Source organism: Tubulanus polymorphus, chromosome 5 (assembly GCF_964204645.1).
Source record: "Tubulanus polymorphus chromosome 5, tnTubPoly1.2, whole genome shotgun sequence".
Classification (NCBI taxonomy): domain Eukaryota; kingdom Metazoa; phylum Nemertea; class Palaeonemertea; order Tubulaniformes; family Tubulanidae; genus Tubulanus; species Tubulanus polymorphus.
Window position 1 is genome coordinate 4,412,756 of NC_134029.1, and position 18,685 is coordinate 4,431,440.

General features: G+C 38.3%; 2 protein-coding genes and 1 non-coding gene across 6 annotated transcripts; all 3 read left to right on the plus strand.

Moving 5' to 3' along the window:
• The first annotated feature begins 6,103 nt into the window (after positions 1-6,103).
• Positions 6,104-15,090, plus strand: LOC141904936 (calpain-B-like). Of its 4 annotated transcripts, none has more exons than XM_074793572.1 (22): positions 6,104-6,220; positions 7,416-7,705; positions 8,239-8,308; positions 8,391-8,498; positions 8,683-8,836; positions 9,481-9,658; positions 10,191-10,274; positions 10,606-10,694; positions 10,830-10,907; positions 11,029-11,122; positions 11,498-11,585; positions 11,921-12,069; positions 12,351-12,392; positions 12,633-12,856; positions 12,944-12,974; positions 13,219-13,336; positions 13,529-13,584; positions 13,693-13,761; positions 13,905-13,983; positions 14,058-14,174; positions 14,277-14,338; positions 14,426-15,086. In XM_074793572.1, the coding sequence occupies exons 2-22, from the start codon at positions 7,550-7,552 to the stop codon at positions 14,450-14,452; spliced, it is 2,073 nt and encodes a 690-aa protein (XP_074649673.1). In that variant the 5' UTR covers positions 6,104-6,220; positions 7,416-7,549; the 3' UTR covers positions 14,453-15,086. The 4 variants fall into 4 exon arrangements, 3 of the variants coding, with proteins under 3 accessions (XP_074649673.1, XP_074649672.1, XP_074649674.1); XM_074793571.1 differs by having other exon boundaries at positions 6,125-6,220; positions 7,411-7,705; positions 14,426-15,090; XM_074793573.1 differs by lacking the exon at positions 12,351-12,392 and having other exon boundaries at positions 6,125-6,220; positions 7,411-7,705.
• Positions 14,798-14,870, plus strand: Trnar-ucu (transfer RNA arginine (anticodon UCU)). The gene has a single exon. It is a non-coding gene; the product is annotated as a tRNA-Arg (tRNA).
• A 249-nt stretch (positions 15,091-15,339) lies between the features above and the next one.
• LOC141904937 (uncharacterized) lies at positions 15,340-18,104 on the plus strand. The gene is made up of 10 exons (XM_074793574.1): positions 15,340-15,463; positions 15,602-15,655; positions 15,961-16,034; positions 16,152-16,234; positions 16,309-16,382; positions 16,515-16,585; positions 16,741-16,847; positions 16,927-16,991; positions 17,093-17,190; positions 17,545-18,104. Exons 1-10 carry the CDS (start codon positions 15,387-15,389, stop codon positions 17,724-17,726), a joined length of 885 nt encoding a protein of 294 aa, XP_074649675.1. The 5' UTR covers positions 15,340-15,386; the 3' UTR covers positions 17,727-18,104.
• The last annotated feature ends 581 nt before the right edge of the window (positions 18,105-18,685 follow it).

The window sequence follows — 18,685 nt, forward strand, 5'->3', positions numbered from 1 at the left end:
TCGAACCGGCCTACGACTTTATACGCCTTCTAGGTTATGGCCTTCATGGCCGTATGGAGAGTATCTTCAGTCCGGTTTTGGCTACTGAAACGTACGTCCGACCACGAACAGGCTTCTCGTGTGTGCCCCCAAGACCTCCATTCTTTCCCACGAAATCATAGTTCGTATTAATATGATCGTTCGTGTCATTCAATATCATCTTGGCATCCTCGACTTGATCATTACGCCATTCGTGTATGGCGTGACGGTGTTGCAGCGGGACATTTATATATTACCTCGTAGCTGAAAAGCGGAGAGCATGAAGAATGATTGCCCTGTGTTGTATAACATTCGTGCTCTTAACATCCACCCCCGCGTTGCCTGACACTTGATCTGGTAATAATGTCTAAAAACTATGGAAGACTGTTGAACTCCGGTAGTAACGGATAGTTAGGCAACCTTAAACCGATACGCTCATCATGTCACTGTCATCTTTTACCCTTTGCCGTATTCTCTAATGCGTTTCCTTCACGCTGCTTCCTTTTTTTTGTAGACGCGCGGCAAAAGCGCGTCGGCGACACTTTGATCTCGCGTTCGCAAGTTTAAATTGATACGAGTTTGTCTCTCATATTTTAGCCATGTTTTATTATTCTTTAATGACTCGGCCCAGTCTGTCATAAACTGGTGCTTTCGTTATAATTGTTAACATCGATTTGTGAAGCTCGTTTTACTTCTATACAGAAAGAAATTCATTTTGAAACGTTATACGCAATATTTTTTAGTGTCATCTTACTTGAATGTCTCAATGCCTCTTGTATATCGCGTATCTTGCAGTTTCGCGCTGGAAAAGTGGCGCTTGATTCGCTGCTAGAGTTATCAATCATTGAACTAGCGGAACATCTTACGAAATACTGTTCACTGTCATTTCATTGCTACATATGTTAAAGGTGATGTTCTCAAATACCTGGCATTATTCATTTATCAAATTCCATTCTTTAAACGTGTTAAACCGTTCAATTTTAAGTGTACAAGTCCCTTCGTTGCTGCGGGTAAAAACTTCATCAATTTAACCGACAAATTCTAGGCCAAACAACTAGAACATATTTGCGGAATTCTATTCTCGGTATTGATAATCTATTTTTAATCGGCGATATATCGGTGAAGAGAATTTTTCCAATGACATTTCAACGAACGTTACTTCTCGAGGGCGCTATATAGCGTCTCTTTGACGTTTTAGATAATGGCAGATATTAATTGCCATCAACATTTACTGTAAAACTGTATAATGAAGGAAATTTCGTTACCAACGAGGCATCAGTTGGCTCTCTATCTATCTCTCTCTCTAAACTGGATAGATAGTACATTCAGTTAGTTCGACATGTCGCTTGTCATGTTTTACAACATTCTCACACTCCCACCGGTTTGTAACTATTTTCACGCCAACTATTTCGCGTATTATATACGTTATATACTTCTTACCGAGTTGTTGTGAAATTTCAACTCTTCGCGCACTCGTGCGCTATTTATGACTTTTTGTTATCAAGACGTTATTGCCGTTTGCGACAGAGATGCTTGTTCTCGAGATTCGTGATTCATTTTGTTTACGATAATCAAGGAATACCTATATTCATAGATACATAGATAGCTTTTGCTAATTTAGGATGTAAACCATCGATATGAATTGTTGCGGTTTCAAATTGCCGCCCACGATCGATGTCGTTGTTGTAAACACATTTCAAATTCGATAATGCCAGTATTGTGATATATTTCGAATGCGGCGTAAACATCACCAGTTTCAGGTTAGTTTTAGCCCGAGTTCTATTACGACAATTAGTGAAAGATAGTTTTAAAAATTTCTTAATCCAAAGGTTTTCGTCATCGCATCGCTTTCAAATCGTTTTACTTAACGTCTAAACTATTGCTTAATTCAATCGAATAGATGAAAATTTTCTAGATAAGTCCACACTACCTCGCTCCCGGTATTTCACAAATTCATTGAAAAACCTCTGAATATTCGTTCTTACCACGTCAAGTACTTTTTATTCTCAATATTTTCATCTTTCTTTCGCTCTCGGCGGTACTGGGTGTTTTTTGGGACCTTTCTCCAATAATGCTAAACAACTATAGCGACAGTAGGCGTCGCGCGCTTAGTATTACGAACAATCCTGTTTTGCCTCGGAGTCTTTTGTCAAGTAAAGATGTCTGATTGGTATAAGGTTCACGCAATTAGTATAACGTGATTATAATCGTGAGGTGTGCTGATTTAATAATCCTCTACTCCCACCTCGAGCGCATTCCCTTCTTATACGTACTTCGATACGGGTTTGAGGGAATGCTAATCGCTTGGTATGAGCACCATTCTCTCAAACGCATTTCCGATTACGCGGGTGTTATGTATGATTATATACATCAAGGTCATTTTGATAGATGAATTATTTGGTAAGTTTCATTCTAAAAACCTCCGAAGACACGCAATGAACTGAGGAAAATCTGAATATCAGCGGGATATTTCATCTTCGAAAATGAAGACTATGAATACGTCTCGTAAAGTACACGAGCTCGAAGCATATTTACCATGTCGGGTTGGCTTCCTTCCGCAGACAGTTTTTTTTTCTCGAGCGATTACAAAGGAAAATCCAGCGTTTCAACGAAAAGTTGCCGCATGTATTCTTAATGAGACAGTTAGTAAGTATCCTAGGTTCTGTCGTAGGCGAAAAGATATCCCGCTGTGATCAAATGTGTTGTCGTTACAGCGAGAGCCAATAAGCTTTTGAACGGTAACAAGATTACTAAATTCAGTCACATAAATGAATGAAGCGAATGAGTTGAAACTAATGCAGAAAGATGGAATTATTTCGTAAGATATGTATGACCTATTATCCGCATATCGTTATTTCGGTACGTTTCTTTTTGGTAGTTAAAAACATTTTTATCATCATCGCTATTATTTCTATCATCATCATCAGTATTGTTATCATCATGATCATCATCATTGGTTTATCAATTTTCACTGATAAGATGTCCATTTTAATTTGACTGACATCGGATTATGACGGTAACGAAGTGCATTGCTTAGGTCGCTTGCTTTCTACAAGATAATCAGGATTGCATTATTTGAGGTTGTTAGCATGAACTAGAAGATTGTCATCAAAAGTATTGCGCGTTATTCTTTGAAGGGAGGTTAACCCTACAAAATGTTATGCGTATTTGAGTTAGAAATGAGTTCGAAACGAGTTTGTTATGAATTTCTCCTGTGGGGATTTCATTTCATCATGCTTTTTTTATTTTCAGATATTATTCCTGATGTTGCTAAGTTGTAGATGCTCAAATACCGACCAAAGCCAAAAGTCATTAGCTACCAGACTCTCACGCAGGCACATGAGGCTTACAGATAGGTATGTTTTTAATGTTTCGTCGACTGCTTCTGACTCTTGTCATGATCCCAGTATTTATGTTGTTTGGTTTGTATTTCGCAGATCGAAGCATCATCGATTGACGACGACGGATAGTCCGTTGACAGTAACGATTCACGCTCGCCGGGAGAAGCGGGATTATTCTCTAATACAGAGTGATCCGAAACGACAGTGTTGCCCGTCAGTGACGGAGATGATCGCTCCGATGGGCGGTATCTCTCGGACAGGCTTGCTGCTACAGTTATATCGAGATCATAAAACTACGCAGAAATTTTATCAAACTCGATGTCTGCCGGAGATTGAGAACAGGGAGTGTCGGTTCACGGACCCCCGCGTTAGTACAAGGTGTTTACAAAAATATACCTACACATACGCAGTAGTGAAGGATTTCGGAGTTCCCGATCAGCCGTTCAGAATTGATTTTATCCGTATCAAAAGTGCCTGCTCATGCGAGATACTTTAACCTCTTTGTCGGCCCACCAGGGGGCGCGCGTCCGAACTTCCGATTTGAACGGGTAATGATAATAGGTGGCGCAACCGCATGCGCAGAAACCCGTCCAAAAAACTAGCTGGCATCAGGAAATTGATCGTTTTATTCGCCGGTGTCATTCCCCGTGGCACAGGCAAATAGAGTGGTGAAGTGAACTGGGATGTTACTCGGCTCAGATGTAATTTTCATTGTGTAAATAGATGATATATTTGTATATTTGCCGAGGCTAAACAGAGAAATTCGTTCTTATCGTGTCTACAAATCCACCTTCCTTGTGAGGCGCTCGAGAGAAAAAAATAATGCGTTGTGTTTTTATTTAGTCCACGCATTTTGTCTTGGAAGAATTGTCATTTTATCAATGCAAGCGAAGAAACCGTTTGCACACTGAAGGCGAAACTATCAACTAACGTCGACGAATGCACGAATTCAAACAGAATTGACAATGCAAAACTACCGTGGCGAATTTCAGTGCGAACTGGATTGATTTGAGTGATATACGTGTGGGAAACTGTTCAGCTGTCTCTAGAACATCGAGAGAAATGTCATCTATACAGGTTGCCTGAAAATTCCCTTCCATCATTCTCAACGAACGATTTCCCTAAAGTTTCTATCAAATAAGTGTGTCATCCCATTTTAATCAATGTATCGTATCTAGGAATGGCGATGATGTCGTCACCTTAGGGCTGATGTCTCCAATCATGATTATGTCGACAAATCGCTTTGTCGCCATGTATTGAAATCTTGATCTACGAGAGAAATGATAAGAACATTCAAATACTCCTGATAATCTAAGTATTCGGAAAATCAAGTAATGAACATACGTATGTAAGACGTACTTAGTTTTCTAACGAGGAAATTGGTAGAAATTTGGTAAGAGTCAGTTAAAAATGGCGTTGATAAATAATGAATTTCTGCTAAAACGTTCTCCATGAAACCCCACACCTATGTGCTGTGTAAAAATGCTATATACATGATTATATACATATACATATATATTTATTGTGTAAATACAGATTATTTATTTTTGAATTGAAAACGTAGGGAGCATGTACCTGTTGTGTAGATATACTTGCGCATCCTGGTGTTATTATTATTATTGTTGAAAAAAGATGTGTGGATTGACGGCTGTTTTTGTTTCGATGTTACTTCAAGAGAAGCACCTATATGGTGAAATTTCACCGCTAATTTAGGTTCAGAGGCTGGCACCGACATGGACGTCCTACGAAAGTATGAAAGTACATCCAGACCCCCACAGACGCATTATTGTACAGGTTAAAAATTGTTGATGCATTTAATTTTTCCTTTATTTATGTTTTTGAAATTATTCCCGTCCCCGCTTGCCGCGGGTGGCTCAGATCGAGCTCTCCGCGGTAAAAGGCGATATGGAATGGAGGCTCTTGACGCCATAAAATGTGATCATATGGTTCATAGTTTGAAAAAAAACAAGATTCAACTCAGAAATTGAATGCCCTAATCGGTATATATGTATGAGGGTCTGGTTTGGCACAGGTTTTTTACTCGGAATTCTTGACATCATTCTCTATGGAGTTAAATGTTTAATCGGGCAAAAGAAAGCTCTATAAAAAGAAACTGAAAATTTCACTTAACTAAAGGCTTGTCAAAAATTGTTATATCAATCATTTTACAATAAATAAGATCCTTAAATCTGTATTTATTATATTTGTTTGTACTTTTTTCTGTTTGCTTTATGACGTCATTATCATGGCGCCGATCAATCTTCAATGGAAACAAGGACGGGGTCGAACACCTGACGCTTGCGCTTGCGGTGTCATAAATCTCTGCATTTCTTTTGAGCACGATAGTAATTATTAAAACGGAATCGGCGTTAGGAGACATCCCAAACCTATGCAAGATTCACCCTAGAGCACCGTTGTTGGTTCAGTCCGGTAAAACCCGAATCCAGGATTAAGCATGATGTAGTTCATTTTCCTCGAACTCAAATCATAACGGGGACTGGGACTAAGATTATGGATCCTTCATAACCATATACTGCACTTAAACCTGTCCAAATATGACATTGTATGTATGAGAAATAAATATATTATACTAAAAAGGAAGTTGTTTTTTGCATGGTCGACGCTAGTACTATGATTTTGACAATCGAGGACGTTTATCAGTGTACAAAAATGTTAACGTAAAAATATTTCCATATTGATTTAAGCCGTTATTTGTATAAGAGATATCGAATCTGGGTCCCCGAACATAGATATTCGTTATACACGTATGCACTACTTAAGTTCATTCCAACCCTTATTGCATATGCTAGTGGGACCGTAAATATTGCAATGTCGTGCCGTTTTTTTGCAAGTGAATAAAGGTATGTTATTATATTCTCAATATTAGATATGTTATCGCCATCACCGAATAATTAATCTTTAGAGAATCCCGCAATAATAACAAAAAGATAAGTACAAACATATTTCCTCGAGCTTAGTTTATTCGACATTTCGACTATATTATAATAGCCATCTTCGGGATCAGGAATGCTGGAATATTAGAATATAGTGGAAACGTCGAATAAACTAATAGCTCAATGAAACATTTGGGATTTACTATTTGTTGTTATTATTTTGGGATTATCTATAGATCATCGTCATTATACGGATGATATTGCGCTGAGGCGAAAATAATGTTTTGGTGATACGTTACCAATTTCTATGAATGGAAATTTCACAAGATGAATCACAAAAATGCCGCACAGGAATGAAATCCTGTTGTTAGAATATGGGTCATTTTGTTTTTCGGGCATATTATATTGAATTGTTCTTCGTTTCAGATCTTTAAATACCGTGGATGTGTTAATGATAATCGTTTGTGACGAGCATGTTTAGCGCTCGTTGCGTGGCATATCCTGCCAAGACGTCCTGGGGACATCATTTAGGATAATTAGAAAATAGATTTTATGTCGAATAATATCTCAACATGAAATCAGACATCTCCTTCTTTAATTCAAAATTCTATTATTCGCCTAGATCCATAGCCGCCTTGGGGACATCATTTATGAAAAATTGACATTTTGTTTCATGTTGAGAGTTATTTTTTCGACACAAATTCATTTACGACTTATAAACGGTTTTGCTGATTTAAAATCAAATAGGAGTGAATTAAAATCGACAACTTCATTGTAGAATAGCCACACCCTGACGTGGAGATTCGACGATAAGTTTTAAACCCACTACATATAGAAGTTTAATGATTAAAAACGAATTTTATTCGTCAAAAATTAAAATCGAAAGACACGATCTTTCGGACTCTCTCTCTCTAATGAACCATCTTCTAGTGAGAATCTTGATTAAAAACGTTTTATTAATAGTGAATGAAATTGTGTCGAGTTAAAAACTCAACATAGAATTAGGAAAGTTTTTAGTAAGCTTTATAGGGCCTAATGATTTTATGTTGAGATATAACTCTATACATAAAATTAAATGTTTCCTTTTTCCTAAATGATGTCCCTTGAACGCTGCGTGGTAATGACATCTAAGGCGGGAAGTTTGTTTTTGTTTTCAGCACAGGTGTAGGAACGAAATATCTAGGGTTATACCTACACGCATCTCACAGGAATTTCTGATCAGTCAGACCATTTGCTAAAAAGGGAGGGGATCTTTCAGTCCACCTAGAGTAATCCCCAGACTATAACATAAGGATAATGGAGGACAGATATCGCTCCCAAAACTATGAGAAGCTCAAGTCTAGTTTACTGAAGTCCGGCAGCCTTTTCGAAGATGGAATTTTTCCGGCAGATGGCTCGTCGATCAACAAAAAGAAGCCAACATCCCGAGACGTACGGTGGCTACGACCTTGGGTAAGTCCTAAAGACTAGAAATACTTGAAAACTATGCTCTTACCTCAGACTATACGTTCCATTTTAAAATAGGGGTATTTTCTACTAGCATTTTGTGGGCCGTTACTAGGCAACATTCCCAGATCTAAGTCTTGAACTTACTATCAGCGATAATTCATTGTGATGATAATAACGGCCCCTGCCTGGAAAGTGGAAGCGACAACAACGTTGTTCTTCCTTTGACAGCATCGAATTTCTGTAAATGATGCCACTGTGGGTCAACGGAACGAACCTAATGGTCATGCGCTAAATATCAATGTGACCTGGAAGTGATTTCATTTTACGTTATTTTCAGCGCTTGTTCGTAGCGGTTGTTTGAAATATCTATTGGGTGCATGTGTGTGCCCAGGACCTCAACCAACTATACAATATTTCTAGATAAGAACACTTACTGATAGATATTGTGCTTACAGATGTTAAACACGAATATTATTGCGAGAAAACTGAAATTGAATTTTTTTACTCTAATCAGGGTAATATATTAACATTTGCAGGAAATTTCATCTCGGCCACTTTTCATACGGGAAAATGCGACAAGATTTGACTTGGACCAAGGTGAATTAGGTATGCATCATTTTGAACTTGTGTTTTCTTTAACCATTTCGTTCACGAATTCCACAAATGAAACTTCTCGTTTCTTGCCTAGGTGATTGCTGGTTTGTGGCTGCCGCTTCTCTTTTTGCCATGCAAGGTGGTAAAATGTTTGACAACGTCGTTCCTCTGAGCCAATCATTCGAATCCGGGGACTACGCAGGTTGCAATATCTCATCAATGTTTATTTCATCCATCTAGCACACAGGGGCGCGTAGTTGAAGTTTGGGAGTACCAGGGATTACTGGATGATCTAAGATACAGTTCAACCCCAAACTTCAATTACCAGCGCCTGTGATCTAGGATTGCGAATACGACATTCTTGCAGTCGTTTTTCATTTTTACAGGAATCTTTCGTTTTCGCTTCTGGAGATTCGGGGATTTCGTCGAAGTTGTCGTAGACGATCGTCTGCCGTGTAAACGAGGACGTTTAATGTACTGCAATAACCGCGAAGAGCCGAATGAATTTTGGGCAGCTCTTCTCGAAAAAGCGTACGCAAAGTAAGTATCCGGCTTAGTTCACCGGGACCTCGGGAAACCATGCATCTGCATCAATAACTTTTTAAATAATTTTCGTAACGAATAACAATGCTTTACTTTTGAAAAGTAAGGAAAACATTTATAATAAAAAACTTAAATTGACTTCCTACGTAATGGTTGTTAGACACAAGATGCTATCTAAATACTATCTAAATAATGTGGTGTCCCGAATTATTTTAGTCCGACCCTTTGTCTGAAAGGATCTTTCGCTGAATACAGTTTGTTGCCATTCGATTTAAAGTCTAAATCATCCTAGTAAATGAAACGAAGATATCGCTCAGTATCAATGACAGAAATGAACAGTTTGATTAAAAGAGTGTTTAATAAGAATTTTCGCAATTTAACGCATCTGAATGGTGATCAAATATCTGATGTAATCGTCGTCTGCGTGGGGGGGGGGGGAATAGCGCGAACGCTGTTCGTAACTCGTGAATTTGTTTAACAACAAGTTCATCAAAATGATAGAAAAATGCAGGATGAGTAAGTTTATTTCGCCAGTTGTCATATTTTGATTCTCTCAAGAACGCAAAAACTCGTATCTCGTCTACTGGGATCATTGAGTTAATGACTTGATGGACTAAATGATATGGCTATGACGCTTTCAGATTAAACGGTTCATACGCGGACCTTGACGGGGGACTTATACAAGATGCTCTGATAGATTTTACCGGCGGTATTTCCGAGGTCATATCGTTATTCGACCCTTCTGCCCGACCTCCAGAGTTATTCGACATCATGCAGGCCACGTTCGGTATGAATACGATGATGGGCTGTTCTATAAATGTAAGTAAAAGTTATTCGTTGAAATCACCCATGTATCACGTATTTGAAAAACAAGCTGTATACGGACAAGCGCGTAATAGAAACACTGAAATGAATAGATAGCGAGTACTGATCATTTTCACATCTGAATGCTCTATATTTTTTGACACCGTAAAAACTGTTATTGACATTGATACCTAGTATGCGTTATTTAAGGGGTTCTGTGTGCACTGCAGCATCAATAGTGGCGCATTTATTTTATTAAATATACTTCATAACTCATATCTTATTTTTGATTAATCTTGATAATCATTTTTTGAGAGGATGTGCTCTACGTCATCAATGTAGGCTATCGGGGTTAGGACTAGTTGCCGGTCAATTCAATTCAATTATCGATGAAATCAAATCCAAAACAACTTTATTGATCCTTAATATTACATAATTCATATTGTATTATTTTTTGTCGACAATATTAATCAATATTTTTTTTTCAAGGCGTCAATAAACTTAGTTTTTTGTTCTCTAACAAAAGCTATATACAACTTTATTGCAGAAAACTACGAAAGTTTCCGGCGAACAGTCGTTACCGCAAGGTTTATTTGCCGGTCATGCTTACAGCATCACAGCAGTTGCTAAGGTGTAGATTTCGTATATATTGTAATTTTGGGGGTAACCATGCTTAAGATTACATATTTCGTTAACACTTTATGGTAGTCATTCAAAGAGACGCGTGCTAGGAAATTTACACCAAATCATTAACACTTAGACACTCGCTGAATTCCAAACGCTCTACGTCTAGCCAAATTCAATTCTGGTTATGAAATGCTAATCATCGCCTTTATCGCTATAATTTGACCCCTTTAGTACACATTTTTCGAAAGTCGATACAAGGACGTGAAAAGCAGAAAACTGTAGGAATATATTATTTATTCTCGCAATTTCCCAGCTTCTGTTTTACCCCCAGGTAGATAAGGGATAAGTATGGAAAGCTACACGATTTAGTCCGTCTACGTAATCCATGGGGACATACCGAATGGACAGGTGCCTGGTCGGATAGGTAAATAACAACAATTTTACCATAGTTATAGCAACTAAGTTTGCGGCCTGAGTTCTGATCATCTAGAATCTGTGTTCTGTTTCTGAATAGTTACATCATCTTGTACGTTAGATATTGGTTTTTCTTTTCTTACAGATCGACAACTTGGTTTTCGGTCGATGCAGATGTCAAGGAGAAACTGAACTTTCACAGGGCAAATGACGGAGAATTCTGGTAAAATAGTGATAATCTATAACCTATTATATTGGCTATGTGCTAATACACTAATAATTTGCTCAGTATGATTGATATACGTATGGGAAATTCGAAATTTTCACATTTTCACTTTGAACAGGATGCCATTTGAAGACTTCGTTAACAATTTTCAATTCATGGAATTGGTCCACCTATCTCCTGACGCAATAACTGCCCAAGTCGCCTCAGAAACGGTATGGTAATGTTTCAGCACGCGGTACTATAAAACCGTCTAATCTCCACGGTTTTTAGTTTTACGAGAGTCAAAATGAATATAATTCGACGGGCAGTACTTCACGGATATGTTAACTGAGTTTATTTGACTCACCAGCTTACCGCTACTACAGTAGCTTGAGCAGTTGAATGAGTCACTCATTAATAAAAATACTACCAAAAAGTACTACTCGTCTCGTTATATTTATTCTACATTCGGTTAACACGGGTAAAAATATATTCAAATACTTTTAAATACATGCATAACATTAATTGATTACCACGTATTTGCGGAATGCTGAAGGCATGGGTTGCATCATTTTCAATATACATTGTGACGATTTGCTTGTATACAGGGTAAAGTGGAATGGAAAACAACAACCAATCATGGGTCGTGGATACGGGGTGTTACTGCCGGTGGTTGTGGGAATTACCCAAATGAAGGTAGGCGTAAAATACGAAAACGTTCATTTAAATGACTTGTTTAGCATGGCATGTTTAGCATGTTTTCGGTAAGCATGGATGTATAAACTAGAAGGACGGCGCATCAGCCTAGTTAAAGTTGATGCGTTCATGGTATTAGTGATTTAAAACCAAGTCTTAAAAGTCTAAAAACAATATTTGGGCTTATGTCTGGGTGCAGTTGCTTAGAAATGCATATACTTCTATCATCTGAACTTTCCTCTGCTAGCTATCGTTTCAGAATGAAAATTGAACACGAATCTAGGTAAATACAACCTTTCATATGAATAAGGACGACGTATTTTATGTTTTTCTAGCTAAGATGTGGATGAATCCACAATTTTACGCGAGTTTAGATCCATCCGATCGCGACGAGGACTCTGACCAATGCACTCTGATCGTGTCATTAATGGAAAAGCAAACTATTATGTCCGAATATACGAGCATCGGATTTCAAATATTCAAGGTAACAACAAAATACTCACTAGTTCATATCATTTATTCACTGCTCAAATTCGCTGTTCAAAGCTAGATTAGTTCAAGTGCGTGGGGGCCTCATACATAACAGCATACGCTTATAATTTACAAACTAATTTGATTTTCAGTTAATCGCTGACGTGCTTTCTTACCTAGTTAGGGCAATCTATATTACCATTACTATGTTATATGCTACTAGATATTCGATTCGATGTTAATGGTCAATTATCGCTTTTACTAAACTTCTACGCCTATAATGCAATCTCGCAGATTAAAGACAGCGTGGCCAAGACTCCGTATTTCCAAGCACAGGTAAATGTCCAAGTCAAGTATCATCGGTTTTATATAGATATGGTATTTGTGTTAAAACCCCGACCCCGAAGTGTAGATAAGTGAATTATTGAAGAATTATTCAACTCCTTTGGTACATTTCGTCCCCTTGTCTACGAAACCGACTCTTGGAATTCTCTGATGTCAACATTTAGATTCTATATCATCTATCTAAATGCCAACCGTTTCGTCGCGGTATATTTGTATTCTTCAATTTTCTAGCTGAACAAAAATGCACCGCCGATTGTCATCGACGAAAGTAACTATAAATCGATCGTGCTCAGTCGCGTCGCTTTCTCCGGTCAATATACAAACCTACGTCAAGTATGCAGACGATTCGAATTGAATCCCGGTCATTACGTAGTCGTCCCTTCGACCTTTCGTCCCGGGCAACAATCTTCGTTTCTGTTGAGGATTTTCAACCAGAAAAACGTCCCAGAAATCAAGTGCGTATTACTCGCTTAATGGAACCGATGCTACAGTCGTTGGTCGTTGTTTCTTGTGTACGAATGATTTTTCATATTTTTCACCAGAGAACTGGATGAGGTGACTGGCCCTACGGACGTACGTATCGCATCCGTAATACAAACAATCCTCCCCGGCAGGGTTTCGAACTTGACGCGTCGAATGTCACCACGGTACGAAACCCTTCCACACTAGACCGGGTGTTAGGTTCATCAGGTTCGAATCCCAGCCGAGGAAGGATACCATACAAACTGGCAATGATGAAAAAGAAACTGCCGTTAGGTTTTCATTTGAACTCATTGTATTTAAAAAAGTCACCAGTTTGTTTAATTCATCTATTCAGTATGCGAAAGAGAACGCCGATAAATTGAGGGAAGTATTCCGTATTTATGCCGGGGATGATGAACGCCTGGACGCCAGCGAGTTACATCGTGCTATGAATGACTTATGCGTTATCGAAGGCAAGTTTTTCAACCTCGAGGGGAAAAGTTTCAGCCAGTTTTAACAAACCGCATTAGATTGGAAACGTCGAAGTTACAACTCGAATGGTCTTACATCTTAAAATAAATTGGTGTCAAATCGTCAGAATGTCCCATGAACATAGATGTACAGGTCACAACTGAAAGTGCCATCATCGTTGCGTATATTTCCAGGTCAAGATGAACCATTTTGTGTCGAGACCTGTCGGAGTCTTCTGGCTATGATGGATGTATCCTTGAAAATATTTAGTGGAATTTTTGAAAAAATTGGCAAAAAACACCTCGCTAATAGGCCCGGGTTTTGCATTGACATTCATTTCCTTAAGACATTGCTGTAGAGCGATGGTTCCGGCCAACTTACATTTGACGAATTTACTATGATGAATACTGAATTGCGCACGTGGCGGGTATGGACTTTATAAGAACAAACTCTTAGGATGAGTTTGTTGTGGAAAACGTATTCTTCGATATTCATAGAAACTGGGGTTGATATATAATATTATTATTCTGTTGTTATGAATAGATTTTCGTTTTTTTTGGTGGTTTTTAGTCGGTATTTCAGAAGTACGATCGCGACAACAACGGTTATATAGATGTGTATGAATTGTGTAGAGCTTTCAAAGATATTGGTGAATTTCTACGTCATATTTCTTGCTAACTAGAATAGATATGTTTGATATGAATATTTCCACTGTTCCTTTAGGTTTTCCATTATCAAAGAAGATTCTTGGACCACTGGTGAAGCGATACGGCGGTAAAAGCATGACCATGGGGTTAGAAGAGTTTGTATTGGCCACCACCAGGGTGCGCTGTATGTACGGTAAGTTAGAGCTTCCTGCCTGAAATTGATTTGCGACGGATTCATCAACAAGTCATTATTCGGTTTTCTGAGAATGTATTAATTATTGATTCCGTTTGTCAGGAGCGTTTATGACGTATGCGGATGGTGGCATCAGAGGAAAGGTCACTATGGATCTAGATCAGGTCAGTGCAAAGCTTAAGAGAAATTATTACCGAAAAATATTTTGAAATGTGTATATGGCCTATATATTTTTCTGATATTCATTTCAGTGGCTGGCAACTACAATATATTGTTAGATTAGAAAAATGAATGCGTGAATTGGAAGTTATGAAGTGAAGTGTAGTGGAGACAAGATGATATTTACCATATCAAATATGAAGTTCCGTAATCAGGATAAAGCCATATATTAGCTTACCAATTAAAAACTGCAAGAACCAACTATATATGCTTGGTTTCTCTGATCAGACGCTACAAAAAGGGACATATCAAAAGCACACATAGGACATATCAAATCAACGAATGATACACCAGAACATCTGTTACATTTATATAGTAAAATTAGAGGGATTAAGAAATGCACCAGCTTGGTGTTTTAAAACGCTTTCATTTTATAAAATGATGATTTTTTGACAAAGCAATAAGCCTGCCTGGCGCAACGGATAGCGCGTCGGACTTCTAATCCGAAGGTTCTGGGTTCGAATCCCAGGGGAGGTGTTCTTTTGTATTGATTTTGAATACATTTGGTCACCAAGGTCATTGGACTAGAGGATGTCTTCCTTTGTACCGATTTCGAATACCGGAGACGTCTTTTCTGGTCGCCTAGGGCATTTGATAAAAAAACACATGTTTCTAGTAATATTCTTTTCATTGTTTTTAATATAGCTGTTATGTATCTTACAAATAAAATTGATTGAATAGCAATCAAAACAGGTAATCATTTTCTTTTTGAATTCTATGTTGATGTGTTATAATACCATCTTTCGGGATGAATGGGCTTTGAATGAATGCACTAGTCTTTTAACTAGTACTGCGTTTTTCAAAAATCAGGATTTGAAAACGAATGAGGGTAACGTACGTCAGAGAAAACACCTTGCAAAATTCCTCGAGAAGTGGATGCGATTCCGAGCCGAATCAGACAACGACTGTCAGACAAGACTTTATACCCGCTCACTTCCGTGTCTATCGACCGGAAATGTATATCTGTATAGCAGGAAATCGATTCCGTCGACAATGGCGGCTTCCGCAGAAGATTTTCTCCAAGTTGAACTTGGAAAGGATGACAAAAACAAAGTGATCATTCGTTTGAAAGTTAAGTATACGCCTCGTAGTCTCTAGTTCTGGTTACCTCCTTGATATATCTGGAAAGTGTAGCAATTGTTCAGTTTTGAAGACACACTTCAATGAAAGTTGAACCGCTGTAATCAGATCTATACCACTCAATTATTAGGTGCGACAGTTATTTCTTGGAAACTATTCGGAACAGAGATATTATTCGTCAGGTTAGTGTATCTGATGATGAGACATCGTAACGCATTTGGTAAAACATTGTTTCCATTATACTCTATATCTTGTCGACATTGACTATGCTCAAATACCATTGAATCTGAGTCATACATCGAGGTTGTCTAATCGCAAAAAAAATTTTGATCGTTTTTTAATACATATCATCATATACATAACGCAGTTTTCTCGGCCCGTTTCCTAAAAACGAAATCAATCCATAATATTCGAAATAAGAAGTCAATTCGTCGAGAAACTTCTTTAGGTTAAAAATGAAATGAAACATCAATGTTTTTTCTGATAGCGACGCGGCTTCATTCGACTCGGCAGACGTTCAGACGTGGAAACCAATACGAGGCGGTATCCCAATTGTATTTCGTAAGTCGAATATATCTTAGTTTGAATACGTAATTTTCTTGAGATCAAATTTGACCGGTTTTGTTAATGGCGAACCCTTTATTTGCATATGCTTTCATTTGCCTAATTTCTGGACAGCTTATTTCGGATCATCTGATATTGGTCCGCACCATGGATTCGCTCGCATCCACAGATGGTCCATACTGAAAGAACCGCACGAGGTACGTAAGCAGTATCGGTTACACACGCGTTTACAGTCATTGTGGCAGTTAATGAATTTTGCTGTGATTTTCAGGATGAAGACGGAAATCCGACAGTCGTGTTGTGTCTAGAGGACAACGAAATAACTCGCAAAATGTGGAATTTCAAGTAAGCATTCTGATAAACCGTACAAAGGTGTGAATCATTATAAGAGTTGATTATAATGCAATTACTCATATTTGATTACTTCCGAATTGAATATATCTGATTCCTTCCATTTCGTATATATCATAAACATAGGTTTAGGTTGGAATACATGGTAAAACTTAACGACCATGATCTGATCACGACACTCACCATCGTCAATACAGGTGAATATATGGGCCAAATACTTGAATAAATCGATCTGCTTTTTATACTGCTTAACTGATGAACTAAATATCAAAGATAAGTTGCCACTTCACAAATAGGCCTTTTATTTCTCCTACTGTTGACTTTTAAAGAATTCTGGTGTTCATATTTGTAGATAAGAAGGATTTCGATTTTCAAGCGGTATTACATACGTATTTTGCGACAAGAGACGTGACCGGAAGTATGGTAAATAATTTACATGGGTTGACCTATATAGATAAGGTATGCAAGTGTATTTCATTTCTGCTCATTTTTTTCTGTTGAATTTATTCCTAGCTTGATTTTATCTGTTTCTATACAGGCTCGTAATAAAGAAACACACATTCAAAGTTTCGAACATCTCATGATAGCTGGCCACACGCACAAGTAAGCACAAAATAACGCCCCCTATTCGAGATGTTTTTAAAACTATAACGACACATCATCCAGCTGAGTGGTTGTTACTTTGGTTGTGCTTTGGTTCGTAGGGTTTACAAAGATGCACCGGATGAAGTGACCCTTCTCAATGTAGGACTTGATGGTGATACGGATATTGCCGTTAAGAAAGTGAACTTCCCCGATCTCGGTAAGGAGAACATTCCGACAAAGACCTGTTTACGTCCGTGATAGCTATAAGCTAATAATACTATCTCAGGTGTCACACTATTCCTTCGACTCTTATATATATATATATGATATCGGCTTCATTCAAATTAGCGTCAGGTATTACCAGATTCGTGAGAACACCTATTCCACTAACGAGATGGTCTCGTAGGAGTTTCCTTTGAAATCACCGTCAGTAGCAATCCGCCCAAGAGCCGAGCTAACGAGATTTACTTGTCGCGATATACATTCATTTCGATTGAAACCAGACTTCACGTAATCCGCTCTCTCTCTCTCTCTCTCTCTCGATCGAATACACCGTTCTCTTTCATTCCAGTTGTTTGGAATCCATGGAAAGAGGTGGTCAAGGGAAAGGAAGATTTCGCCCATCACGAATACCCGTACATGATATCAGTTGAACCCGGGGTCGTTCACACCCCCGTCAAACTAACATCTGGCGAATCGTACACTGGCAGTCAAGTGATTTCAATAAACACCGCCCATTGGATGATGCATTAGACCATTGTTTTTTCGCGCCCTGAAAGCGACAACAAAATCCCTGCGAATCCCAGACATAATTCCTGGAATTACGTCTCCGGAGAAAGCCGTTTGAAATCCAACGCTTATATACTGATATCTTTTATAATCCTTATGATATATATCGGATCATAATCAGGAGTTTTTTTCTGGAGCAGGCTTATCCTTATAAAACTCATACGCGCATATTTCACCCTCTGATCATCCAAGGTGTTCCCGTATTTTTGTGTACTCGTTTTCATGTGTGTATGATTTCTATATGCTTCCGCATATGACGTGATATTCCTTTTTGATAAAATAATAAATGTCAGTGTGTCTCGGGCGCCTGGCCATAACACCACATATCTGTCTTTGCCTCAGTCTCTGGCCGCGTAAAAGCATTTATGTGAATACAAGCTCTTATACTCTTTTCTTTTGCTTTTCGAGCGGTTTTTATTTGATCCACAAAATGCGTATTCATTTGAAATAATCTTCCAATGGTCGCAGAGGATGAAATATGGTATTATCTCAACTTTATTTGGATGTTTGAATCGGGAGAAACCTCTGCCAGAGAACAGCGTTGTGTCATCACCAACTGTTCAATTATACATAAGCTTCGATACTTCACAGATTCAATAGAAATGGATACGATACAGATGAAGTCATGGAAATCACTTTCCATCTTTAAATTATTCAGTTTCGATATCATCAAACATCGATCGATACTCATTGTTCTTCTTCATCTGGAATTTGCTTTAATTCTTGACGTTGTACGTATATATACACTAGAAATGTTGAAGGAATCTTCAATTAGAAAATCATCCCTGTGAAGCTGGCTACCGGTTCCCGGTTCCCGATTCAAAAACCATTTTGAATCGGGAGCCGAACCGGGAGCCCCGATTCAAAACCATTTTGAATCGGGAGCCGAACCGGGAACCAGTAGCCAGCTTCACAGGGGTTAG

Coding starts and splice junctions, on each gene's coding strand:
- LOC141904936 (XM_074793572.1), top strand. CDS start 7,550: ATGGAGGACAGATATCGCTCCCAAAACTATGAGAAGCTCAAGTCTAGT. Junction 8,837..9,480: donor CTCGAAAAAGCGTACGCAAA/GTAAGTATCCGG, acceptor TGACGCTTTCAG/ATTAAACGGTTCATACGCGG. Junction 11,586..11,920: donor TGGGAATTACCCAAATGAAG/GTAGGCGTAAAA, acceptor ATGTTTTTCTAG/CTAAGATGTGGATGAATCCA.
- LOC141904937 (XM_074793574.1), top strand. CDS start 15,387: ATGGCGGCTTCCGCAGAAGATTTTCTCCAAGTTGAACTTGGAAAGGAT. Junction 16,235..16,308: donor TACTGAAAGAACCGCACGAG/GTACGTAAGCAG, acceptor TGTGATTTTCAG/GATGAAGACGGAAATCCGAC. Junction 16,383..16,514: donor CGCAAAATGTGGAATTTCAA/GTAAGCATTCTG, acceptor TCATAAACATAG/GTTTAGGTTGGAATACATGG.